We start from the raw sequence: 27919 nt of genomic DNA on the forward strand, positions 1-27919 counted from the left end.
AAAAATGTTCATTTTGAAACTTTAGAGAATGAATAGACACCTAGTTCAAGTCTTGTAAAAATACATTTTTTTTTCAAAATTTGACTTGAATTTTGAAAAATGTTTTTAAAAGGCTGATAACTAGATAAATGAATACATGTAACGTATAAGTAATGACTATAAGCTTAATTTTTCAAAATAAAAAACTAAAAACAAAAAAGTTATTAAACAGATCCCTAACGATGTCCCTATTCCTTAAACTACAAAACTACATATCCTAATCTAAAATCAAACACAAACACAAGAAGTAATTAAAATAGTAAAAAAAAAAAGTTGCCCAATTTCTTAAATTGTACAGAAACACACAAGTTCCCAAGATCAGAAGAAAACAGTTACATTAATTTCCAACCATGTCAAACAACAACTACCATTTTTCTTTAATATAAAGAGAAAAGATAGTCCCACATGAAATATGAAACCCAGCTCGAGAAACTAGGCACAAATACATTGTCAGTGTCACCTTCCAATAGACAAGTCATTGTAGCCCTAACCCACAGAACAAAAAGAAAAAACAATAAAACAATCAACTACTGGTCACTTCAGTCACTCACTAACAGCTTACAACTCAGAACACAAGTAGCAGCCTAGCCAGTTTCCCAAACACATCAAAAACACTCTTATTTATGTCTCTTCCACAGGAAACATCTGTCAACCCTTCTCCAAAATCACAACCTTCAAACTTCAATCCTTCACCCTCACCAATCACTCATGGCTTTGGCTACCTCCACATCTCATCCACCTTCCCTCAAACTCGCTCTCGCTCTGGCTTTCATCTTCATCTCCTTTACAGGTACGACAAACACGATCAAATTTGATAGAGACAGGTTCTGACTAGTAAGGAGTTAAGTATTTTTCTTTTGTTCAGATGGGTCGGTTTTGTCGAAGGGTGGGGACGGCGGAGGGGAGCTAAGTAGGAGTTATGTGGGTGGGAGGAAAATGGTGGTGGGTTCGAGGCCGCCCGGGTGCGAGAACAAGTGCATGAGTTGCAGGCCGTGCATGGCAGCGGTGGTGGTGCCGGTGCACCGGGTAAAGGGTTTTAAGGCTATGTACTCCTCCTCTCGCGGTGAGGAAGAGGATAGCTATTATTTGCTGTCATGGAAATGTAGATGTGGGAATAACATCTATCAACCCTAGCTATTGTATTTGTAGTTAGCATCAACTTCATAAATTAGTATGTTTTTTTGACGAGTACGTATATATATATATTATATATTTTTCATTTTCATATCTCTTTTGATCTTTCTCTCTAGTTTTGTGTTCCAATGTGTGGAATTATTTGCTAATTGTTGTAATAAACATGTATAAACGTGATGAAGAGGTGTGGAATTCTACCACACCGTTTTTGAGCCATATGAATGGTGTCAAATGGCGGCCTTCATTTTCAATAAATGAATTTGTAGTGCCGTTGTTAATTGGGTGATTTTGGTTGGACAATGATGTACCTGAATTAGTTGTATGGTTGTCCCGAAGTATGTTTTCTAAAAGCATATTCCAACTTCCAACTCTCGACTCTGATTAGATTTTATGTTTTAACCCATTAAATTATACTAATGGAACTCCAAAAATGGAAGAAGAAGAAAGAGGAAGAGAGAGGAAGAGAAAATAAAATACATATAAGATACAAGCAATATAGAATTATTTTTTAAACGTCAGGTATCAAGATGCCATTTTTTGAAACTTATGAACCAAATAGACACTTGTCTTCCAACTCAAAAACCAAAAGTGTATTTTATCTTTCCATATTTTAACTAGTTAAACTAATTTGTATACGTGGTTAGAGGTAGTGTTGCAGGTCCCTCTAGTAGAAAATGCCTATTTTTATAGTTCAACAAAACATATATGGAATAGGAATTTGAACCTTCAATTTTTTGGTCGATAATATATCAGTTGAACTATGCTCGATTGACCATGTCTACTGTATGTAATCTTCTCAAACTTCATGCTATAATAAAGTCTACATGTATTTCTTTATTTTTTACATATTTAAATCTGCAATAATTTTTTTGCTTAAAAAAATCTGCCATATTTGGGTCGATTTGGGCCGAGTTAGCCCATATACGACTTCAAGATGACTGATTGGATTTGGGTCGGCCCATATGGCTGAAGTCGTGTATGTAAAGGAATAACAAGAGGAAGATGAAATGGAATGTTCATGTTCGTTGATTTTGTAGCTCCTCCGGATGTCGATTTTCTATCATTCTACGCACTCCCTCACCGCCTCTACAATCGCCGTTCCTCTCTGCTCGCGCTTCCGTGTTCCGCCGGAAATCTGCTTCTCTTCGCATCATCGCCGCCGTTCATCTCTCTTGCTCTCCTCCAATCCTTATGCTAGCTCCGCCGCTTGCAGCGCAGCAGTACGTCCGCCACCGGACTCCGGTCCGCCTCCCGACAAGGATCCGATTCGTGCAAAAGGTTCATATTATTTCCTTTCTGCGCTTAATTCGTTTGATGTACTGGATTGCTTGTGATCAGATTCGTTTTTGCTTTATCTTTATCTCTATGGAATGGCCTTCATGTCCTAAAATGAAAATTATATTAGCTCCTGCGTTTAGCTCAGCTCGTGCTAGTGGTCCTTTCACTCACAATACAATTGATAAGAACGTTAATTATCCATTTGAATTTCTGGTTGCTTGGAAGTTGATCGTCCCTAATATTTTGTTCGTGTATTTTGTCATTCGGAAATTTAGTAGGTCTGCGGATGCATATGTGATTAGGCATAATAGTTAATTTTCTTGTGATTTGTTTTGGGAGTTCGTTATGTAGGAGATTTTGTGCAATGCCTTCTAAATATGTCGAAAATCTTACCGGGAAAAAAGTAATGGCACTTGGAGGATTCACTAGGTGCAACGACACAAATATTCATTAAAAAAAGAAAAAGAAAAACTACTGATCCATAAAAATTTTCATAAACCGCGTCAGTAAAGTTCAAATGTCAATGTTTTTTTTTTCTTTTGCATCACCTTAGTATTCGTGTTACCTGCAAGTAGAAAGCCATACATCCCCCTTCCATGACAGTTATATTTTAGCTTTCCTGGAAGAGTGACGTCAGTTTTTAGGATGCAACTTTCAAACGGAAGATGAAGGAAGCGTGTGTTCTTTTCCAGCCACTATCATATGGTTGCTGTGAGGGAGATTTTTGGTCGTTGATGGTGTTAAGCTGTTAGGCTAGGATAACTTGAATTTTCTTCAATTCATTCTTTTACACTTCCTTGTTCGCATTGGCCAAATATTAGTTTTGGTTCTTGATTCCGAACACGTGGTCTATTAATATGAAAGTGAATGGAATTGACGTTGCAGTGATTTCAGAGTTGTCAGAGTTTCCTGCCTTGAATTGGAGTACCCTTTCCAAACTTTTTTTTTTTTTGGGTAACTAGCTGCTTGATTATAGCCAATTGGAGTGCTTTTCTCAATTTTTTTGCATTCTGGAAGATTGCTTACCTTCGTGTTTTCTACTTTTCTCTTATTAATGAATTTTGTTTCTCGAAGTGCCTGTCATAAGTTGTCATATTTTTAGAGAAAGTCATTTTGGAGTGAAGATGTCGATTGGTCTAGGTATTAGACTGTAACTGTAATAATACTCAGGAATCCTGCCATGTTATTATATGAATTTTAATGTTCTAACTTAATTCTGTTTTTCTTGATAATTCATGTTGTAATTTGTTGCATGTATTTGAATTGCTTTGGCATCATGCTTAACTCTCTGATGTGAATAAAGATAAAAGCATGTTCCCTTATTTCTCTTAATATCATTATTTGAACAGGTTTCCCAGCATTTTTCTCAAAATTTCAGGACAGAGTACAGATTTTCTTTGCTGTGTTATTCTGGATGTCCCTCTTCTTCTGGACTTCAGTATTGGATGGAAAAAATAGACCCAATAAGGGCTCTCGATTTAGACGATAGCTTTGTAAACAAGCAAGCATTATTTTGTAAAGGATTGTAGGTTAATACATAATAGTGTTAGGCTACTTTAGTATATTTTAGATGATGATACCAAACATGGAAGGCTATATACCCTGTATATTGTGTAGCTGCATACTGAGTGGTCTAAGAAACAATTGGAAGTAAACCGACATGGAAAGCTGTATTCTGTTTTGTACTCTAATCAAGTTTCATGAATTTCGTTAAGGGACGTTTTGTTTTAGGGATTTTAGATGTCTAGAAATTCAAATGTCCGACATCTTTAGATAACCGAATTTGCTTGGTAGGAAAATTTATAATAATATATGAGAATATTTGAATAGCATCCTAGGATATTTAGGTATTTTAAAACGTCGGGTATCATATATTCCTATAAAGCAAACGCTCATCCGAGTCCCATGAGATTCCAATGAAACAATCAGCCCTAAATTCTTCCACTTTTGATCATAACATCTAAGGGTGTTTTTGTTGTTATCCTGTGATCAAAATTAAAGCAATCAAATATTTATATTATTAAAAGGAGTATTGGATTAAAGTTTACATTTAATTTAGAAACTTATAGGTGCTTATTGTTATGAGGTTTAAAACCTGGAACAATAATAAAGTATCATTAGTATACAAATGATGTCAATATAGAGTTTCGTAAATTTCTCTAATGACTTGAGAATAGAATGCAGTGACAATTATGTCTTTGTCACCTACCATGACAATTTAAGTTATCGAAATCCACTGAAGAAATATGTCGTCCATTTAACTTTTGAAATTATCTATGTGTATCATTATATCTTAATAGAAGGCCTCAGAAAGATGAAGAGTTAGAAAAAGTTTTGGCAGAAAGATTGAATTCATCGATCAAACATTTGAGTTGTCCTGTGAGGAGGTGTTGATCTATTCGATTCAAGCTTCTATTCGTGAGTGTTTTCTTTTTATCCTTTATTTTTGGTGTTCATAACCCTCTTTAACATTCGCCATCTAGATTTCATTTAACATCATAACATGAATAAAAAGATATAATCATTGTGTTGTGGAAGAAACCATTGCTTTGAAAGTTAACCCAAACACTTTTCTCAACGTGCACTCGTCAGATAAGAACTGGAATCGATCAATTATTTTAAAACTTTTCTCCGATCGAGTTTTGAAGAAGATAAAAAAAAAAAATATTTGCAACAAATATAGAAATCAAATGTTCAAATAAAGGAATAGACACTAATTACTGTTGAGCTATTCTCATGTTGGTCTTCAATAATCACCTTAGATTAAATTTAAGTCGGGAATTATAAGAGTTTCTACCAAGCATCCACCGTACAAAATCATGAATTTGAATCTCCGACCTTTTATCGTGTTAAAGAAAAAAAATTCAAACAACAATTTAAAAGAAAAAAAAAAACTTTGTATTTGAAGAAGAAAACAAAAATTGATATCACTTGGGCATTCCATGGCATCTATAAAAACCCAGTTGCCACCACTTGGTTTCTAAGAATGGAGGAGTACCAGAACCCTTCTGTCTTCACCAGTTTTGGTTCCATAAACTTCCATCAACAATTTCCTACTCCTTCTTCACTTCTCACAATCAACTCTCACCCGATTCTCTGATCTGATCATACCCTTTTCCTTCAATTCACTGGTTTCGCACCGCATAAGCATGCTGTTGAGAACTTCTTCAACCCCAATTCTCAATTCTTGGCTTCATCAAACCAAATCCCCCCCTTCTGAATCGGACCAATGTCACCAGCTTCAGAGAGCTAAATCGCTCTCCTTAGCCGCTTCTTTTCACCCTCCTCCGCCTCCTTCGGATGACTCGGCCAAGAAATCAACCCAAAACTTGCTACAATCGGATGCCGCAGATCCAAGGAGGAAGAATCGGGTACCGAAGAAAGTGAAATCCAAGGAGAATGGAGCAGCAGTGCGAGATCGAGAGCTCAGTCCCGCTTCGGATTCGTCTTCGTCTTCCATTCATAGACTGTTTTCGAGCTCTGGGTTGGGTGTGAATGTGCCAAATTATGAGGCGCGTGATGAGAGGAGGGATGAATGTGTTCTGCAGACGATGGTTGTCGGCGGCGGAATGGGAAGCGACGGCGGCCGGGTGTGTGGCGGCGGAGGTGGCGGAAGAGGTTCCGATGGCGGTGGGGGAGGGGACAACGATAGGTCGGGATTTAACAATCACCATGGTAGTAAGAGCACGGATGCTTATTACCAGAGGATGATTGAAGCAAACCCTAACAATGCCCTTCTACTTGGAAATTACGCCAAATTCCTGAAAGAGGTACTTTAACTTTCTTGCAATCTCTTGTCAAACTCATCAATGGCTGCCCTTCTGATTATGCTCTGCCATTAGGTCCATGGAGATTTTGCCAAGGCAGAGGAGTTTTGTGGAAGAGCGATTCTGGCTGATCCAAATGATGCAAATGTTCTATCACTTTATGCTGATCTAATTTGGTGTACTCAGAAGGATGCTCAACGAGCCGAAACCTATTTTGATCAAGCAATTAAAACTTCCCCAGATGATTGGTGAGAATAATATGAATATATTCAATTTATTCTTGATGGGCTGCTTCTTATTTCTATGAATTGATTGATTCTTGTTTGATTTGCTAGAAAGAGATTATGTTGACTGGTGATTCATTCGTTTACCTCTAATGATGGCCAACTTAATTAATTTCTCCATGAACACAAGAACTTGAAGAAATTCTGAGTTCAGTTTCAATATCAATTCAAATCCTAAACATTCAGTGGTTGTGAATAGTCCAATTTGATTGTGATTTGTGTATTTTCTCCTAGAGATGCGAAAGTTGTCTTTGTTAGTAAGTGGATCATGGACCATATGGTATAGTTGTCATCAAATTCAGCCAAATACATCTCATAATTGAAATCCTTCAGTTAGCCTTTTCTGGTTATGCTTTTGATCAAGTGTTAAGAAAAAAAGAGAATATTTCGTTGGTCTTTGCTTCTCTGATTGTGATATTGGTTCAAAGTTGATCTTATTAGTGCAAAATCTCTCTGTGATCTACAGCTATCTCCTAGCTTCATATGCACGGTTTCTCTGGGATACCGATGTTGACGAAGAAGACGATAAGGCAGAGGAAAGCTGCTCATCTCCGCCCGGTTTCGCACATGGAACTCCTCACCACTCTCCTTTGGCAGCAGCTTCCTAATCTCACCAAATATGCAACACACTACTTTCCACTGTAAGATAACTTCAATAAAGTATCAGCTCATACACATCTTAAGAGCCCCTTTTGTTCTTAGTATATATGTAATTTTTGCGGAATGGATATGATTCTCTAACTGGTAACCCTTTCTATAACTTATCCAATGTAAAAAGGTAATAAATAAAGCCACTTTTGAAACCCTTTTGCCACTATGTTCTATAGAGGAAGATTCAACATTACTTTCTCTTTTAGCACTATTTTTCTTTCCTTATGAGAATTTCCAATCTGAAGGGTCAAGCTTTATTTGTTAATGGCTGTTAATAGTTGAATGGTTGAGATTGGACGTCGGTATACAAGATCTCGATCCCGATCCCGATCGGAGGGATGAAAAAGTGAAGTTGCTTTGTGTTTAATTCCTAAGTTGGTTGGAATAATGGAAGAGTCAAAGGAGTTAGATTAGCTTTCAATTGCAATAGGATATCTTTTTCTTCTATGTGGTGATTTGCAGATATTCTATATTTGTGGCTGGTGGATGGCTACAACCAAATGTGGGTCACTTTTGATGTCATTTTCTTTCATGTATCAGCTAAGCTGTTCCAAAGCATGCTTTTAAATATTTTAATCTTGTGCTATCAAACTAAGCTAAATTTAATTTTAGCTTTCATGCTTTATCACCACTTTTGTTGAAATGTGATTCGTCCCACATTGGCGAGATAGATGAGGAGAATATCATCAATATACAATAATCGATAACATCTCTATAAGTACGAGATCTTTTACAGGTACATGTTCAAAGTGGACAAATATCATATCATTGTAGAATATATGGAGGGGTCGATTAAAATGGCTCTGAACATAGCTCATTTGGTTAGGATATATATTTACTTACGCCAACTTTCTAAAAATGGTGGGGTGGTAGAGTTGATATTAGGTGGCGGAATTCATTTATAAATTATAAAACATTATCACTAAAAAAAGTAGTCCCGCAGGCATTATTTTAATAATTGAATAAAGAATTTTGGGTTCTAGCCCATTGTAATCTTCTAATCAAGCAGGAGCTTCCACTTCCAGCATCTGCAAAACTGGTCTCCACTTGCTTATTTCAACATATTAATTGGTGGGTGTGTTCAAAATTCTTAACCCTACTTGAGAATTTTAAATTTAAATGGGAAAAAAATAATAAAAGATAAGAAAAGACAGTTAATTAAGATGTATAAAATGGCAAGTGGATTATCTAATATAATATGACCCACTTTGGTGTCTATTTCTGCCAAAAATTAAAAAAAAATTATTTATATATATATATATACACACAATAAATATGAGATGAGAGTTCGAGTCTATGATCCTTTTATCGAAATATATGCGAGTTGAATTATGCTCAGATTAGTTAATAATAGGACATTTAAAAATGTTTAACGATACAGACAAGCATAGAAAATGTCTATAATAATAATAATAATAATGGAAAATGTCAATGATTTTCCAGAGGCCTCTTTTTTTAATTAATTATTTTGTACTTTTGCTTGCTACTTAATTAAGTTCAATAGTAAACTATGCTCTTAAATGATTCATAAATTTGAGTGATATCAAAAGGAAGATTTCTTTTTTAAGTCTTTTTATTTTATGTTATCTACCATTTATTTGAATCATTATAAATACATGGAAGTTGAAAGACTGATTCCAAGACTAATAAATTTAATCAAATCAGATAAAATTGTCTGTCATCTCTATATCGTGTGTTAGAAATTTCTACATTGTACATGGAGTTGTTAGTATTCTTGCTTCTACTCTTCTTTTTCGTACCTTTTGTTTTTTTTTAAGAACACTTGAACTTGAGATTGTTCTTAAATTAAAAGCTATGTCTAAGGTAACTTAATTAAAAAAATTACCGCTAAAACAAATCTCTTATTGTGTTAAAAATATATATATGTTTCCAACCATGTGAAAAAAAAAAAACAAAAATTTTAACATCCTAACACGAAAAATCTCAATATACTCAACGATTATTATATTAACCTTTGATTTGATAAATTTTAGCTAGAGATGTTTAAGCTTCACAACTTAAATAAGTTTGAGTTAATTAAGCCAATAGTTAAAAATATGAATTTGCATTATATATGTATTTAGATTATGCAAAGGAATAACTTATAGAAACTTGAGATTGTATATAACCAATATTTGGGTTTTAAAGTTAAAAAAACATAGGTTTCATAAATTTGAGTTAATGTAAACCTAAGATGGGATGATATAGCTATTAACGTGTGAGATTAGCAAAATTTTAAGTTTGAGAGAAACAAATTTGCATATAAATATAAACTCAGTTTCTATATATTACGAATTATAAACTTAAATGATGAATCAACTATCTCATTGGTGAAGTGAGTATAGCTCAGTGATAATTGACATATATCTCCAACTAAAAGACTATAAATTCAATCCTCCACCCTCACATGTTGTATAAAAAAAATTGTCTCATCAATCTGATTAATTGAGGGAAAGACGATCGATCATTCAGTGCACAATTTAATTTTCTTCTCTTTAATCCCAAGTAAATCCAAAAATTAAACTGCACTAAATTAGCAGCTGATTCGGATATTTAGTTTGAAAAATCAAACTAATGCCAGAAAGGAAAGACTACTATTCCAAAACACAAAATCCTATTATTATTATTTTTTTTGGAAAAGAAATTAGTCCCATTAGGTAGTGAAGAATGATAAATTCGAATTGACATTCAGGGCCTTCAACCATTCTAGGGTTTACTTAGGACAGAGGAAAGGAAAAGCTTTTGTCATTTAAAACTTTTGGAGGGGCATTTTTGAAACCTTTTAATTTTATGGGGGATGAGAAGTTTTTTTAAAGTTCAATTATGATTGAATTCAAACTTATGGGAATAATAAAACATAACATTTACAATAATATCAGAATATAATGTGTTAGTCGAAACACAAACGAAGTTGAGAGTAATTATATATATGTATAGAAGACTAAGCGAACTATATATATATAGACAAAGTTGTATAAAGCTAGACCCGACAGGCAACAACATCACATGCTTTTACATCACAAGTCTAAGACATGATTAGATCTAGGACAGGACCAAATCTAGGGCATGACCAGGTCCCAATCGATCAAGTTCGACCGACCAGTTCTCAGCCACCTGTCGAGAACTCCGGCAAAACCCTCCAACGGCCCTATGGAGGTGGGTTCGAAGCTACCCTACTTGATAAAAGTCTATTGCAGGCCACCTGTCCCTTGATTCAATATTCGACTCATTACACACATACAAATTTGAATGGTCCATTCTTTTTATTGGATTAGATTCGAACTAGGATTAGATTAGAATAGAATTATAATATATATGTAAATATTGAAAACCCTCTCTTTAATTTGAATGGTCCATTCTTTTTACTTGTTTTTCTTCTATTATTGCAATTAGGTTGGTTGTAAGTCAAATTTTGCATCTAAATCAATTCCCAAAGTTCATCCATATCTACTACCTATGTAATTATTATTATTATTATTATTATTTTTGAATGTTGAGAAAGTTGCTACTTACTTTTCTATCTATAAGTAGTGGTTTATATTGACGATAAACTTAAAACAATAATGAGAAAAAATAACATCTCCTTGATTCATTTAGTCAAATCATCACTGAAATATAATAACATCCACACTTAAACTAAATATATTTTTCTAAAAATGATTTTGACAATGAGTTAAATATGTTGCTTAGAGTGTTTTTAATTATTTCTACAAAAATTTCCCAATTTCTTTAATCCTGCACTTTCATTCTTTAGAATATCATCATCTAACTAAATTTATTACTTTCAAGTCGTAGTTAATATAAATTGATTGATGAACTTCTTTGACTAAGTTAAGAAAATATTAAATTGAAATTGTTTTCACTAAAAGAGAATAAAAGAGAAAATTATTGATCTTAATTACTACTGATATAATTCCAACTTCACCTTGGAAATTTGGATAAGACCTTTTATAAGTGTAACTATAGCTAGGTCTTGTAATCTAACAAATGGGCTTAGATAATGAAAGTTTAGTGAGGCCGAAATTGTGTGCAACATTGGGTTCCTTCTCATATGTCAACGATTTCTATTAGTAGATTAAATTTTAAATAATTATTCTTTTATATATTCATGAATGTTCGAACCAGCTTATATGCACATCGTCTACTCTGACATATATCAAAACTTCAATAATTTAACCTATGATTTGAGCATAGATGCAATTTAATGACATAGCTAAACTAGCAAAACCCTGCTAATGTCTATATTCATAATTTCTTCCCTGAAATTTACAATTAATTTAGGTAATCGTACTAATAAAAAAATGTTTATTTAATTTTTAGAGATAGAGACTAAAATAAAACAAATAAAATATATGGAGAAAATGTTTAATGTTTGGCTCATAGTGATGATACACTTGCAGATTAAAATTTTGGAATAAGTCACAAAAGTCTAGGTGATAGGTGATATGTATTTTAGTCTGTTGATTTCTTTTGTAAAATTTAGAATGTAACTTTAAAAATTAAGTTTTGTGAGTATATGTATGATGTAAATAAACCATACACACTAAATATAATTTTTTTTTTCTTATAATGGGTGTCTTTAAATTCAGATAAAACATTACCAAAATAGTATTAAAAAACAATTATAAATAAAACAAAAAAAAAAAAGAAATCTATATGATCACATTTTGCATGAGGAAACTCAAAGTTTTAGATAGGACCCACTAACTAATAATAAGAGAGTAATAATTATTGCGTATAATACGCGAATATAGCAAACCTGAATGACACGTGGCGGTAGAAGAGTGGACCAGCATTGGAGAAGGAAAGAGAAATGAGAATCACGCGCGGACGTGAAAGTCAGATTCCAATTCAGTTGATGAACCCACGTTATCCAAAATCCCCATTAACTCCACATGTGCGGTGTGCCCCCACACTTTTAACTCCCACGCTCCCCTCCACCGCGTGATTTACCATTTACCATCTTATATTTAATACAAAAAAATCAAACCATTTATTTTAGCCTTAGTATATATTTTACTCTTTATTATTTTAAAAATTTTCAATTTAATTTCTTGCCTCTTAATATTTTTTTTTATATCATTGATGAATGTTAAAATTAGTTGATGATGTATTTCAATCGCATGAATATTATATAAGTTTACAGAAATTTAGATAACCTAATTGATGAAAGTTATTGTCAAAATAATAATAATAATACAATTATTAAAAGAAAAATTAGTACCTCTTTTAAATTTTTAAAAATGAAAAAAAAAGCTCAATTATCCTACTACTAGATGGCCTAATTTCTCATTAAAATGTTTTTTCAATATTACTAAACATCATGCAATATAAAGTTAATATTAACCAATTTCGACGTTCATCAAACAAAAACTGTATAATTAAAAAATATTAAACACATTTAATTTAATACGGATTAATTCTATTAACCTAACTTATTTGTGCAGCTTTAGATCTCTGTTAGAACATGGCTTAATTAGGTACCTAATCCAGCTTTAGTATCACTTGATAAAGAAGACTTGTATAAAAGAAGCAATAGACACTTTTGATGTTCAAATCAGTTTAAGTTCAACTTAAATATTAAGACCGAGTTAGAATATGATACATAATACTACAGCGAGGCTATTTATTTATAGGTCGGGTGTCATAGACAATTTCAACTGTTGGATAGTTTGCTACTGAAAGTCGGCCTGTCGAGTGCGCAAGTTTGGAGATGGAACAAAATCTCTCCAATCGAGTGAGATTTTACCTAGATGGTTATTCTAGGACCAAATACAAAGGCCGTCAATTCCTCCAACTTTTTCAGGGAAAGACACGATCTTTCGACCTTCCTCCGTTCTACACGTGGTAAAGATTTTTTTTACCTCTAACGTACCATAAAAGCCACAAAACCCGCAGTAACAATGAAAAAATATATTTAGCATTTATTTTAGTCCAGTAGAGAAATTTAGCTGTTGCTTAAGAAAATAATACAGGGTCGTGAGTTCCACGGCAAACGTCGGGCGCGTGTTCTAACTATTTTATTCGCAAAAAGAGATGATTTTGAGAGCTAAACGCGGCTAATGGTTTCTAACACGTTGTTCGTCGGTTAAGGCCCGAGAAAATTGGAAAATACGATTGCAGGCTGAAATTTTGGTAAAATTTTCTTTTATCTGATTACTTTTTTTATTTATTTCATTCATTGGATGTAACTTGTAAGAGAGAAATCGGGTTATTTTATTTTTCTACGATTTATTTGTTAACAAAATTTCTGGGGAACTTGTGAATACAGAGATACCCATCACGGATTGGTGGAACTCTTTGCTTCATGAAGTTTCTGTCCCTCGTGATTTAACTAAATGCGTCTACTCTGAAGAGAGAGAGAGAGAGACAAAAAAAAAAAGTTCATTGAAGAATTTGTACTCCCAAAGGAAGCGTATCGAAGACAAGCGATTTTGGAGAGCACTCGAAGATGGAAAACGAAGTGGCGGTGGAGAGCAAAGAACCGCTTCAAAATCCAGTTGAAGGAGCTCCAGATGAAGCTGCCGTTGCTTCTGTGGAACTTCCAGCTCCACCCGCTTGGAAGAAACTGGTTTTTCTCACTCTCTTGAGCTTTCTCGTTCTTTTTGATTGTTTCTCTCTCTTGTTTGAGTTAGTTTTGTTTCTGGGTCTCTCTAATTCTTGCTCAATTTTCAGATTTTTTCTCGTTGCATCACTCTTTCTTTGTGAATTGTGCTCTGGGATTGCTTGCTGCTGAGTTTTAGTTCTAGGGTTTGTCGATTTAATCGCTCTTTGCCTTTACGCTTACTCTTAGGGTTTTTCCCCAATTTAAGACGCATTCAGTTTAGAAATTTGGTAGATGTAGCTATGGTTTCTGCCTTTCTCATACTATTTATGGCCTGAGGAACTATTCTGCTTTAGGACAGATGAAATTGAGGGGGAAGAGACGGGAAATTAAAGATTTGGGTGTTTTTTTAAACCTAAAATCCATATTCCCTTGACTGAGAATAAGGGTTGTGAAAAATATGAACGATTTGCTAGTTCCCCAAAGAAATGCATTTCTTTTGCAATTGTCATTGAGAGAGAGAGAGAGAGAGAGAGAGAGAGAGAGAGAGAGAGAGAGAGAGAGAGAGAGAGAGGAGGAGGAGGATTGTGTAAACGATGCTGTAAACTTGAAACTGTAAAGTATACTTCGGTATCCTGAGACGCCGTGGAGTGTTTTCTGTTAATGTCTCTGGTTCCACTGCCATTCCTCTGCACCCTCCAATGGAGGAGTCATGGCAATCGTGTTTGAAGCCGTGATTTCAGGTACAAGTTTCAGATGTATGTCGAGAAAGAAATCCGATTATGAACTAGACAATGAAGATGAGGAATTGGTAGTCTCGAACTTAAGCTTTAATCAGGAGATAAACTTTAAGCTTTCGCAGTTGTGCATAGCAATAACGATACTGTTTTGAACTCCAATCGTGCCCTGTCTTTTAGAGCCTTATTTGATATTTTTGTTTCTTATGTTCTTAATCTACAAACTGGGATACAAAACCATCTATGTAAAGAGCTTCGATAATTTTCTTCTCTTTTTTTTCTTTCTCGTTTTCCACTTTTAAGATGACAGTCAAAATGCTTCATATTATATTAAATACATTCTTTTGCAGTTTGTACCCAGGAAGGGAGGTGCACCAAAAAAGAATGAGATCGTATTTGTAGCACCAACTGGTGAGGAGATCAGTACTAGAAAACAGCTCGAGCAGTACTTAAAATCGCACCCTGGACATGTTGCAATATCGGATTTCGATTGGAGTACTGGTGAGACACCTAGGAGATCTGCCAGGATTAGTGAGAAGGCCAAGGCAACTCCACCACAGGAAGAGCCCTCAAGGAAACGAGCTAGAAGATCGCCAGGTTCAAAGAAGAAGGAACACAATGAAATGGAGAAGGGTGCAGAGGAAACTGATATTAAAGATGCTGAAATGTCGGAGAAGGTTCATGCTGAAACTGAGAAAGAAAAGGAAGACTCCAAGGATGAAGAGCCTAAAAATGAAGATGAAACAAAAGAAAAGGAAATTGAAACTGCCAAGGATGAAGAGGCCAAGAAGGAAGATGAAGAAACAAAAGAAACTGAACAGAGAAACACCACAGAGGTGGAAACCTTCCAAAATAGGAAAGAGGACACTTGCATTGAAAACGTGCCTAGCGACAAAACAAAAACCAAGAACGGTCAGTTAGATGCTGAAGATGGAAAAGAAGCGGAAGATCAAAGTCATGGGCATGTTCAAATTCGAGAGGTTGCCACAGTTTGCGAAAATGTGGCATTGGAGGTTGGTCAAGAGAAAGGGGAAAACATATCACAAACTGAAGCTGAAAAGGATATTGATTCCTGCTGTATGAAACAGGACAAACCAGACGTTGGTAATATTAAGGAAAATGGAACTGGAATAACACCAGCATCCGAGGGAGCAATCACGGAACACGAAGACGCACAAAAGCACGAGGGAAAACACGACGTACAGGCCAAGAACAGAGGGAATATAAACGAAAACGAGGTGACTGAAAACGGTAAGTAAACCAAGTCAGATATCTCCAATACCCCCATCACAACTTGCACAGCCACATGGACTTGCCACCACCCTTTTGTCAGTTGCTGGCTTTCTCCTTTTGTAACTTTGAAATTGCTGCAATGACTGTAATTTTAATGTTGTTAAGGCTAGACTTGGCTGCAAAAAGAAAATTTAACCTATTCTAATGGTAGATAAGATGTAGTTTTTTCTTCTTCTCTCTCTGTTTTTCGTTTTTTTGGCTGACATCAGGCATTTGTATCAGTTAGATCATAATAAATGAAGTAGAAGAAGTTTCCCAATACTCTGCCTCTCTTGATTTCTCAATGTTGAAAGTTTTGTAGCCTTGCCCTCCAAGCCTAGCTTTGGCTTGGACAAGATGGGGGAAGAATGGCTGCTGCTGACTTGGTATTCTTAGCCAGTGAATTTAATGAGTGGTCCTTATCATGGCACCGAATTAATTGATTTTTCTTTGTGAGGAACAGTCAAGTAATCAGGAGCGACCATATCGTACCATTATGAAAATATCGAGAGACTCATTTCCTTCACCTAACGTGCGCGATGTCTGAAAGCAGCAAGTCTTGAGTTGGTAAGCGATAGTCCTCGCCATGGTTTTGGAAATTTAGCGACTTCCCGAAAAGCCAATCTCAAGGACTTGGAACATTCAGAATCAAAGAAAAAGAGGGCAGCAACAGAGTTCAGAGAGAGAAAATAGCAAAGTTGGAAAAGAAAACCAAAGATGAAATGGGAAAACAGGCAGTCCAAAATCATGTTTAGGAAGTTTCTTGGAAGCACACCTCAAGAATTTTTGTAATGGACCCAGAAATTTCTTCGATAAAGTTGCTACATTTTTTATTCTTATTTGCATGCCACAATTCACATGCTATGAAAAAAAAAGTATTAGTTGCTTTTGAAATAGCCAATAACAGATCTTATGATAAATGTGCAGACTTGTAAACAATTGGTTATAGGGGGTCGTGCATGAAATCGAAATCCAAAATACCTAATTTTTCAGTTATAAAAAAATCTTGTCGGACATCAATTGTGGTCTTCAATAAACCATATCAAAATTTGAAAAAATTGTTAATTTATAGTTAGAGTTTCTTTCTATGCAATATTTTTTTCAAAGAATCCCTAATTTAAATTTAAAAGCACTTACTCCCTATAAAATATTTTTATTTTAATTAGTTATAAGTTCAATTGAACTTTCAGTCATGTCTAATAAATCATTTAAAAAGTATATAATTTGTTTCATAAAATTTCAACGATGGTCAAACAATTTCAATTTTGTGTCTATAAATTTATAAATAATATCGAATATGTCAGAAACTCGTAAGACACAAGATAAAAGATTCACATACATGTTTTTAAGCATTCAGAGATCTAATAAATACGAAACTAAAAATTGAAAGCTGTATTAGGTATTTTTTTAAAGTTCAACATCTATTAGCAACATTAGAAATTTATAAACTAAATTTGTAATCTTTTAATTATCGTTTCGGACCTTTCAAAATCCATTTCAAATTCATTTAATTTAGTTTTGTTCACCACCCTTGAAACCAAACCATATGAACACTCAAACTTTTTTTTTTTTCCTGGAAAGAAGCTTAGTTTAGTTTAATTTGCCCACAGCAAAATGTACAATCACTATTTGGTCTGAAATGAAACCAAATCAATGTTTGAAGTTTGAACACTCTCACATTTGAAAAAAGCATCCACAAACAAAACAAGTCTCCAAAATCTGAATTAAAAAAATCCACAAGAATTAAGACTAAATTTAGATTAGGCACCAAATTCCACGATTTCAATTTGAAATTTGAAGCTCGTAAACGAAAATCCGTCTGTGTGTGTGTTTTGTTTTGTCATGTTTCCAGTTGGCAGCACCCCATCGTTGATCATTCTAAAGCTTTGATTTTTCTAATCCGTGACAAACAAAAAGTACTTGTGGTTGGAGCCTCTGGTTTGACCGGCGTCCATCAAAGGCGGGCAAACTTCGTCCCAAAGCCGCGTCTAAATTAAGAACTTTCTTCTCTTTACTTTTCCTACCCATTTTTTGGCATTATAAATTCTCCTACGATCTCCCATCGATTCCCATCATCGACTCCTTTCAGTTTACAGCGGAAGAAAAAGAGGAAACACAGGGATGGCCGCCGCCGGGAAGATCGCTCTTGTTCTGGGCTTCGCCCTTTTCGTGTTTCTTCTTCAAAACGCCGCCGCTCAGACGGTTCACATCGTCGGCGACGCCACCGGCTGGGCCGCCCCCCAAAACGGCGCCGATTTCTACGCCAAGTGGGCCGCTGGAAAAAAGTTCGTTGTCGGTGATTCTCTTGGTACGGAAAAAAACCCAATTTTTATGAACTCCTCTGTTTCTTGTTCTTGCCCTCCCCCTGTTTTTCCTCTGCTTTCTAATTCTTTTGGTGTTTTTGTTTGTTGCAGTGTTCAATTTTACGGGTGATGACAACGATGTTGCGCAAGTAACGAAAGTTTCGTTCGATTCGTGTAGTGATGATGATGAGATTGGGGACGACTTTGACCACAGCCCTGCAACTATTGTTCTCAAGTCTCCCGGCGAGCATTACTTTATTTGTACTAACGATCGGCGTTGCGTCCTCGGCCAGAAAATGGCGATCAATGTCTCCGCCGCCTCCGGACCCGCCGCCCCTAAACCCGCCGGTCCGCCCTCTGCTACGCCGGTTCCCGGGAAAACCCCGGTGACCCATGTCGTCGGAGATGCTGCAGGCTGGGCTATTCCAAAGGGCGGTGCCGCTTTCTACGCCACCTGGGCTGCTGGAAAGACCTTTACCGTTGGCGATTCTCTCGGTAAGAATGGGTTCTAATTCGATTTTTTTTTTAAATTTCTGTTTCAAAAATTTTGAAGAATTTGTTGTTGTTTCAGTGTTCAACTTCGCAACCAACGCACACGATGTCGTGAGGGTACCAAAAGCATCGTTCGATGCGTGTAGCGACGACGACGAGATCGGCAGAGACATTGAAATCAGCCCTGCAACCGTCCTCCTCTCCATCCCCGGCGAGTATTACTTCATCAGCTCCAAGGATGGGCAGTGCCAGCAAGGGATGAAATTAGCTATCAATGTCACCGGCGCCGCCGCATCTGGGCCGGCGGCTCCCCCTACCACCACTCGTCCAGCACCACCGGTGAGCCATATCGTCGGTGACGCCACAGGTTGGTCCGTCCCACAAGGCGATCCAGCTTTCTACGCCAAGTGGGCCGCCGGAAAGACATTCGCCGTCGGGGATTCTCTGGGTAAGAACAAGAACCCAGTTTTAATTTTGGGTTTGACTAGTCGTTATTCATTGGCTGGAGTTCGAGTGTTCGAATTCTGCCTTATTATTTCGTCCGATTAATAGTTATTTTCGATCTACCCAAACCATCTACTTACGCTTTTGAATCGAGTGAGTTGAATCTGATTTCAATTTCGGTTGTTGCAGTGTTCAATTTCAGAACCGATGTGCACGACGTGGAAAGAGTACCAAAAGCATCCTTCGATGTATGTAGCGATGACAACGAGATCGGCGAGAGCCTCGAAATCGGGCCGGCGACGGTGTTCCTCTCGACTCCCGGCGAGTATTACTTCATCTGCACTAAGGATGGGCACTGCCTGGGAGGCCAGAAATTAGCAATCAATGTCACCGCCACAAGGTCCACCTCCGCCGCTAACTCCCCCGGCGGCTCACCGTCCACCGGCGCCGGAGGCCCACAAACCGCTTCTCCACCGGGCTCCTCCGCGAACGCCGTCGCCGCCGCTCTCTCCGTCACATTGCTCGGCGTCGTTATGAGCCTATTCTAGAAACACTGCGACTTCTGTAGCGTAGCTGATTTCTTTTTTATTTTTTATTTTTCTCTTTTGTTGCTTTTTGATTATTTGGCTGTCGCAGCCACTGTTGTGTGTCCACCTGTCATCTTGTATTTTGTCATTTCATTATTTTCATATATATAAATAAATGACATTACTTTACTTATTACTAGTATTTGTGTATTATTCATTATTTTATTCTCGTTTTTTTTTATCTGATTGGATTACGTTAATACCTTACCATTTCGGGTTAAAATTTCTAATATTTTGTAATTAAAAAAGAATATTTGAGTAGAATAATCTTTGAATTATGTCTTCATTTTCTTATCCTTTTATCTTTCAACACGTTGACAGCTTTAATTTAAGACTTGACTTTTACGTGTGTGTGTGTGTTTTTTTTAAGCATTTAAGACTGACTTCTGTAAGTCAAAAGTTTTAATTTATTTTTCTTATCTTCAATGAATCATGGCTGTCGTGGAAATTCAAAGATTTATATAAAATATACTGTACGAAAAAGTACGTGACTTTTTGGGTATCTTTTGTGAGATGTTTTTATGTGGGTCCCACATTTATTAATATGATTTAATGAGTGAATAACTTTTTGATATAATAATTAAAAAAAATTGAATTAATCCAATTTTTTTAATAAAAAAAATATAATCAATTAATTAATAATGTTTGAAATAATTTCAGTAGGTCTGCAAATTATTTAATATGGTAATATTTGTGATTTTAACGGTAATTGACATATACCTCCATTTGAGAAGGTGTGAGTACGATCTTCCATCCCTACATGTTGTACTTTAAAAAAATATTTCTTATAGCTCGTTTTTTTCATTATCTATGGTACAAAGTTATGTCATAGAAGTCATTAAGCCCATTCTCTAATAGTGTATAACAAAACTCTAATTTATAGACATCTTGAAAATTTAGAAGCTAAACTAATCGAATTAATCTCAAAGTATAGAGGTTTAGTACAAAACTAAAGAGACTTGGAGAATAGTTAATTAGAGATCATATATTTATTTAATTATCAATCTTTTACTCTAACTTAATAGAATTTTGAATTGATTTTCACTGAAATAGTGGGTTTTCATAGATTTCTTTATTGTAACGAAAATCAAACAAACAAAAAATTGTAACACTTATAATTGGAATGAAATTGAAAGTTTTAAAGTAAAAGATTGATTAATTCAGTGTAAAAATTGAATTTCCTCTACTACACCGGGAAGAAAAAATATAGATATAAGAGAGGAGACTTGGGAAAATTCAAGAGCAATGGAACTTTTTCACTTTAATTTGGAGTCTCAAAAGCCCAATTTGTACGCTTTTGCCTTTCTAACTTTGACCAGTTAAAAGTTTTTCCCTTATTATTATTTTATTTTATCAAATAAAGATCGAATATATGTCCATTTTCGAGTGGTGTGAGGAAGCTATTCAAAGTAGTCCTCCCTTTCGACAACATATCCAGACGTCCTCCTCTATTAGTTGCTATTAATACGAATAACAAAAACTCTACTACGATCGATCTACGATAAAAAAGAATAAACATTTTACAATCGAGTGAGGGACTAAAAAAGGATCTCCCCAGTGATTAAATTAATTTGAATTCATCAACTTAAAGTTTTTGGATTGAATGATAATTTATCAGTTTTAAAAGGTACTAGAGCGGGTATCCGCTCTAAAGAACTTAGAAGGTAAATAATTAAATTTACCATAAATAATTTTAATCCATTTTTGTCCGCTCAATTTTTTTTTCCTCTTGCTCACTCGGACTTTTTCTTTTTTCTCTATATATTTTCCCCTTTCTTTCTAATTTTTTTTTTTTTTTTTTTTTACTTTCATTTTTATCACCCTTAACCGCTTTTTCTCTCTTAACTTTTTCATCATTTTATCAATTAAATTTGTCTCAAACTCTTTGTGACTTTTTCATGTCTTTTTTTCCCTTTAAAATTTACTTATGATTAAACAAAATCATTTCTAAAAGTTTAAATTGATTTATCTGGAGAATTTTTGTTACATAATCGCCCTCATGACTCTTCAGAATGACTTTATAATTAACTTGTTGATCTTCTAAACCCTGCTCTAAATTTTCTCCAGTTTTTTATCCATTGTATGGATCTTGATCCAAGCTATGCATTTTGATTCCTTTTTTGGATGAGTTAAATGGTGAATAACCAGTAGAATTTTTTATAGGCTTCCAGTGGGTTTGGACCTATTTGATTTCAAGTCCAATAACACATGACATTGATTGGGCCAACCTATGTCAAATGTGACCAAGATTTGTCACATGACCATGGCGTAATTTTGATTGCTACAACTCAAATGGCCAAAATAAAAACATTACTTAATTAGTCCATTTTTAAATTTCTTTTAATTTATGGTTTGAGGACACTTTGTTGAATTTTGATCTGTTTACACGACAATTTTTTATTAACCAAAATTTACGTAATGAAAGGGAAAAACTACAACATTTATTTGAGCATAGAAGTTGAATTTGATAAAAAAAAAATTAAAATTCATGTAAAAATGGATTTATGTTCGCAAGAAAATATCTCGAAAAACCTATGAAGCTACTTAAAAGAATAAGTTTTCTCAGCCACTCCCACAAACGGATTGCAGGTTACACAAGAACCACCCATGGCCGCTCAATGTGCAGCTGCAGAGTCTTTGGCCGCGCAATGTGCACACTAGGCAAGCGCTGGTTTTGACAGCCTAAAGGGTCATTTGTTGCTCGAATTTTACCTCGATTGCCCACGTTTGAAATGTGTCTTATTTAGGTTCGTGCTTGCTTTGGTAAATTCACCCTCACTAAAAATTATTTCTTTTGTAAAAATCAATTCATGATCGTAAAAAAGAAAATATCTCGAAAAATCTAGGAAGCAGAAGAATAAATTTTCTAGGCCACTCGGACAAATGGGAAAAGAAGAATGAAGAAAAAAAAAGGTTGAGAGGAGACTTGGAAAAATTGAAAGAGAGTAGGTGAGAATTATTAATTTGGGTACGACCCTCTCTCGCCCTCGGTTGATTTAGTCTCTTCTTTCCACTTTTGGAGTCTCAAAGCCCCAACTTGTACGCAATTTTATGCTTTGCCTTTGATTTTGTCTGCTACATGGCACCTTCCATTGCATGCCCTCTTCAATTTCCTAATCTCCATTGCCAAAATTCTCTATAAATTGTACATCCCATTTCACTCAACAATCACACACAAGTTCCGAAGGAGGAAACAGAGTACCTAATTAATTGTTCTTCAGAGCTTAATTCCATTATTTTAGTGTGAGAAAAATCTGCAGATATGGCCGGCGGAGTCATTGCTTTGGTTTTGGGTTTTGTTGCGGCGGTTTTAGCTCAACAGGCCGCCGCTCAAACGGTGCACGTTGTCGGAGACGCCACCGGCTGGACGGTCCCGCAGGGCGGCGCTACTTTCTACTCCGACTGGGCTGCTAGAAGGAACTTTGTCGCTGGCGATTCACTCAGTAACAGCTTTCTCAACCCTTTTTCTTCTTAAATTATGTCTAATACATCCTCGGGAATGATATCAAGGATTAATAAATATTTCCCATATCTTGTTTAATGAATATTAAACAAAAAGAAATATTTGGCTTTGTCCCCACCTTGTCAACTCATTATCTTTTTTGAAAAAATCTCTCTTTTTACCTCCCTCGCGGCGCTTAATTTTCAAACATGAAAGGGTTGTAAAGACAAGATTTATTCCCTTAGATGAAAAGTAAGTATTTTTCAAAAAATAATATCATCAATTAGTGGCCAATATAAATACATAAATAATTAAGGTAAAAATCACTATTATTTTAAAATGACACGTTTGACCATAATTCTCGAATGATCCAAAATCATTTGAGTGATTCTTGATAGTTGTCTAAGTGATTCTCAGACAATCACTCCAGACGTGATTTCCATATGATTTTTTTTATAAAAATGAATGACAGGAAATTAATTTTTGGAAGGGTTATTGTTTTAAATTTCAAAATTTTATTTCTATCTCACCTATTTTCACCTTTTCATTTTATCATTTTAAAAATTTTTGTCATTCCCCAATTTTATTTATTTTAATTAATCTTTTTCTCTAAAAACTTTGTGGTAAACTCACCCTAAATTCTTTATCTCCCATCTCTTTCAAAACTTTATTTCATATCCAAACTTTTTGTCTTCCACCTCTAAAATTTCCACCTCCAGGAGTTTGTTACTCTCTAACTTTTCTCTTTTCAAAATTTTTACCAAATTCCATCTTTAAATTTTAAATATTAAAAATCACTTAAAAAAAATGTATAAATCAAACATTTGAATAATTATATAAAAACCAATCTCAACAAAAATCAATTATCAAACCTATTGTTGGCTAGAATCATTCATTCTAAAATTATTTTCAGGCAGGCTTCAAAAGAAACTTGGAACTTATAAATTAAGCTGAATTTAATTGAAAATGATGATTTGTTAATAATTAGTTTTCGTAACCGTTTTTCTGTTATTGCAGCGTTTACCTTCGGAACGAACGCGCACGATGTACTCGAAGTTACGAAAGAGTCCTTTGACGCGTGCAGTTCCGACAACGCCATCGGAAACGTCATCACGACGGGTCCGGCGACGGTGAAGCTCAACGCCGCCGGCGTTCATTATTACATCTGTACCGTCGGTAGACACTGCCTTGGAGGCCAAAAGTTATCCATCACCGTCTCCGCCACTCCCGGCGGCGCCGGTCCTTCTCCAAACACTCCTCGCCCGCCGCCGGCAACAACTCCTTCCCACGCCAACGACGACGCCTGTGCTCCGGCTGGATCGCCGTCTTCTTCACCACCTAACGGCGGCGGATCTCAATCGGCTCCGCCGCCTTCCTCCTCTTCTGCAGTGATGGCAAGCATTTTTGTCACTCTGTCCGCCATTGTTATGAGCTTCTGTTAATTTAGATCTGGATTTTGCGTTTGATTTGACTCGTTTTTTCAGATTATTCATAATGGTGAGAGGTTGTTCATTTGTTGAGTGCTATTTAGTTTTTTGAGGGTTGAGATTCATGATGAGATTTCAGTTGTATTCCAATAAATTTTATTAGTTTTTTTCATAACTAATTTTCGCTTTATTTTTACGACTTTTTAATATTTTTTAAATTTTCTTTGCACTTTTCCTTGGGGCGAAAAAATTAACGCAAGACAAAATAAGGGAGTAAATAAATTGACTCGATGATTTAAAGGAGTCAAGGCAGCAGCCCGTGAACTTAGAAACAATTATATATTATTGAATTATTTTAACAAAATTCTAAATCTAATTTAAAATCTATTTGACTTCAAATGCTCATTAGTTATTCCTATGTATATTTATTAACCAACAACGGAAATAAAATAAAATAAAAACCAGAAACGATAAATAAAAGATGTGTTTATGTCAAGCTTTTGTTAAATATTTTAATAAAAATTCATGACAAAAAAACAAATAACTATTTTGTCCCATACTTGAGTCTAAAACCAAAATATTCAGAAGGTTGTGAACAAAATAATAAAACAAGCATAAAATTTTTGAAGAAAAATAAGATTTAGACCAAGAATTTTATTACACGTTTTCTTCGGAAATTTTGTTATAAAAATATATTTTGTTTATTTTCATATAGTTGAGATTTTGTTTTTTTGACATTATATAGTTGAACTTTAATATACGTTCAATTTAAATTTTTTTTATTTAATTTACAGTATAAATTAAAATAAATATTTATGTAGTGGAAATTGACAATCAAGTTAAGGGAAAAATATGTCATCAAAAGTCTAAGAAAGGCTTAAAAAAATTCTACTTTCAATCCTTAACGAAGTAAGTGTTTGATCAAGATTTTCACCATGTTTGCGAACCTCGACTCGGACAGATATTGGTTCAACTGATGAGTTGAGAGGTTGGCAAGTAGGAGACCTGCAAAAGAAAAAATACACTCTCACGTCCAAGTTAGTGAATCACCGAACTATACCCGAGAGAGAATATAATTTCGTATACCTTGAGAATGAGGCGGGAGATATCTATTTATAGACGGAGCTTCCGGCAGGGCGTTCGACAAGCCTCCAACGGCTCTTTAAGGTTCTGGAGATCATGGCGTGTTTTCGTAGAAGATGTCGGAGATTGATTCATGAAGAAGTGTCCTTTGATCGGTGCAGCTGATTATTAGGTTGCCGAAGTAATAGGGTGATGGTTCAGCTCAGCTTGAATCCTAAATAGTCGAGGTGAGATGGAGGTCGACTCAGGTCCCAAAGATGAGACTCGAGGCAAAAATCTCTTCCCTGCATTAGTTCATATGCTATGTCATCGTTGTTATCTCATTAGAGGCTGTCAAGTGGTCAACGAATCATCTCCATACTTTAACCAACCAAATTGAGTTTGAGCCCGTTCGATTGATCATCGTAAATTTATTCTTAATATTTCCACGGAGTTTGAGCCCGTTTATTTTTATCAGGCCGTTCAGTTTCCACAATGGTGTAAGGCTATGGATAATGAGCTTGCTGCCATGGAACGCACTAACACTTGGTCCGTTGTTCCCCTTCCTCACGGTCAGCATGCTATTGGTTGCAAATGGGTGTATCGTGTAAAATATCAGGCTGATGACACCGTGGATCGTTACAAGGCTCGTCTTGTCGCCAAGGGATATAGTCAACAAGAAGGTATTGATTTTATTGACACCTTTTCCCCTGTTGCCAAGATTGTGACGGTAAAAGTTCTGTTAACTTTGTCAGCTTCATATGATTGGCCTTTAGCTCAAATGGACGTTAACAATGCATTTCTCAATGGGGATTTATTTGAGGAAGTGTACATGTCTTTACCTCCTGGTTACACACCCTCTTCTATCAGTAAGGGGGAGTCTCTTGTTTGCAAACTAAATAAGTCTATTTATGGTTTAAAACAGGCATCTCGTCAGTGGTTTACCAAGTTCTCTCATGCCTTAATTTCAAATGGCTTGATTCAATCTCGTTCTGATTACTCTTTGTTTACTCGTGGTCATGGATCTTCTTTTGTTGCTTTATTAGTATATGTTGATGACATTATTTTGACTGGACCATCTTCTGTTGAACTTGATTCTGTTAAGTCTGTTCTGCGGTCATATTTCCAGCTTAAGGATTTGGGTTCTGTTCGATATTTTCTTGGTTTGGAAATATCTCGCTCTTCTCGTGGTATCTCTCTATCTCAACGAAAATATTGTCTTCAGATTCTTGAAGACACTGATTTTTTGGGGCTCGTCCTACTGTTTCTCCTATGGATCCAAATCTTATGCTTGCCAAATCTGTTGGTGAACCTCTTTCTGATAAAGAGGCTACTTCATATCGTCGTCTCCTTGGTCGGTTGCTCTATTTGCAGATTTCTCGTCCGTATATTTCGTTTTCCGTTCATAAGCTCAGCCAATTTTTACACCAACCTTGTTCTGGCCACCTAGATGTTGTCTGTCATCTGTTATGATATCTTAAAGGCTCTCCCGGTCAGGGTATCTTATTACGGAAGTCTACTTCTTTTAATCTTCGAGTTTTTGTTGATGCTGATTGGGGTTCTTGCTTAGACACGCGTCGTTCTATCACCGGTTTCTGTGTGTTTCTTGGAGAATCCTTGATCTCTTGGCGCTGTAAGAAGCAGCCAACTGTTTCTCGGTCTTCTACTGAAGCTGAATATCGTGCTTTGGCCAGTGTCACTAGTGAGTTGGTCTGGATTCATCAGCTACTTTCTAACTTGTTTGTTCCCTTTTCTGCACCCGCGGTGGTTTATTGTGATAACCAGGCAGCTGTGTCAATTGCTTCCAATCCGACTTTTCACGAGCGCACCAAACATATCGAGATCGATTGCCATTTTGTACGTGACAAGATATCTGATGGATTTTTGAAACTCTTGCCTATTCGTTCTAGCTCCCAGTTGGCTGACATGTTTACAAAGGCTTTGGGATCTCCTACTCTCAAGTTTCTAATGTCTAAGATGGGTGTTTATAATATTTACACTCCATCTTGAAGGGGAGTATTAGATTTAAATTTAACTATAGTTTGTTATATGTGGTTTAATTAATCTAGGTTGGAGTTAAACGGTTCACTTTGTTACAGTTTGTTACGAACTTGATTGTATACATAGATTATGTGACTCTGTATTAAACAAGAAGAGAAAAGTATTTCAACAAAGATTCAAACTTCTCCCTCTTCCATTTATTACGTATTAGTTATAGATAAGAAAATAAGGAATCAAAAAAAGTTTTGAGCACATGCAGGAAGATAAATAACGCACACATTTAATCTAAATTATGAATATTTATTGAAAATATATTTTAATTTTATTACAAAGATCCATTGTCATCAAGGCATTAGCATTTGCTTTCGCATCTTCAAATTTTTCTTCAACATTTCAATTTTAAAATACTATAAATAGAGAATGTGGAAAAATGAGAGTATTAAATTAAGTTTTAG

The 27919-nt window shown here is 35.5% G+C and overlaps 5 protein-coding genes and 1 pseudogene across 6 annotated transcripts; all 6 read left to right on the forward strand.

The window, feature by feature from the left end:
- The first annotated feature begins 897 nt into the window (after positions 1 to 897).
- LOC148208844 (EPIDERMAL PATTERNING FACTOR-like protein 2 pseudogene) lies at positions 898 to 1222 on the forward strand (annotated as a pseudogene).
- Positions 1223 to 2187: 965 nt separating this feature from the next.
- On the forward strand, positions 2188 to 4165 carry LOC111015178 (uncharacterized). Its single transcript, XM_022290129.2, has 2 exons — positions 2188 to 2451; positions 3801 to 4165. The coding sequence occupies exons 1-2, from the start codon at positions 2220 to 2222 to the stop codon at positions 3938 to 3940; spliced, it is 372 nt and encodes a 123-aa protein (XP_022145821.1). The 5' UTR covers positions 2188 to 2219; the 3' UTR covers positions 3941 to 4165.
- Positions 4166 to 5414: 1249 nt separating this feature from the next.
- LOC111013740 (uncharacterized) lies at positions 5415 to 7305 on the forward strand. Its single transcript, XM_022288266.2, has 3 exons — positions 5415 to 6221; positions 6294 to 6466; positions 6969 to 7305. The coding sequence occupies exons 1-3, from the start codon at positions 5601 to 5603 to the stop codon at positions 7108 to 7110; spliced, it is 936 nt and encodes a 311-aa protein (XP_022143958.1). The 5' UTR covers positions 5415 to 5600; the 3' UTR covers positions 7111 to 7305.
- A 5827-nt stretch (positions 7306 to 13132) lies between these two features.
- On the forward strand, positions 13133 to 15988 carry LOC111020477 (uncharacterized). 2 transcript variants are annotated; one of them, XM_022297164.2, is made up of 3 exons: positions 13133 to 13288; positions 13425 to 13724; positions 14785 to 15988. In XM_022297164.2, the coding sequence occupies exons 2-3, from the start codon at positions 13605 to 13607 to the stop codon at positions 15691 to 15693; spliced, it is 1029 nt and encodes a 342-aa protein (XP_022152856.2). In that variant the 5' UTR covers positions 13133 to 13288; positions 13425 to 13604; the 3' UTR covers positions 15694 to 15988. The 2 variants fall into 2 exon arrangements, with proteins under 2 accessions (XP_022152856.2, XP_087974189.1); XM_088118063.1 differs by lacking the exon at positions 13133 to 13288 and having other exon boundaries at positions 13329 to 13724.
- A 1706-nt stretch (positions 15989 to 17694) lies between these two features.
- Positions 17695 to 19671, forward strand: LOC111014575 (uncharacterized). Its single transcript, XM_022289369.2, has 4 exons — positions 17695 to 18014; positions 18121 to 18504; positions 18581 to 18949; positions 19135 to 19671. The coding sequence occupies exons 1-4, from the start codon at positions 17828 to 17830 to the stop codon at positions 19491 to 19493; spliced, it is 1299 nt and encodes a 432-aa protein (XP_022145061.1). The 5' UTR covers positions 17695 to 17827; the 3' UTR covers positions 19494 to 19671.
- A 2876-nt stretch (positions 19672 to 22547) lies between these two features.
- Positions 22548 to 24597, forward strand: LOC111019357 (cucumber peeling cupredoxin). The gene is made up of 2 exons (XM_022295731.2): positions 22548 to 22975; positions 23992 to 24597. The coding sequence occupies exons 1-2, from the start codon at positions 22795 to 22797 to the stop codon at positions 24414 to 24416; spliced, it is 606 nt and encodes a 201-aa protein (XP_022151423.1). The 5' UTR covers positions 22548 to 22794; the 3' UTR covers positions 24417 to 24597.
- The last annotated feature ends 3322 nt before the right edge of the window (positions 24598 to 27919 follow it).

Source organism: Momordica charantia, assembly GCF_013281855.1.
Source record: "Momordica charantia cultivar OHB3-1 chromosome 9 unlocalized genomic scaffold, Mcharantia_2.0 BLBB01000009.1, whole genome shotgun sequence".
Classification (NCBI taxonomy): domain Eukaryota; kingdom Viridiplantae; phylum Streptophyta; class Magnoliopsida; order Cucurbitales; family Cucurbitaceae; genus Momordica; species Momordica charantia.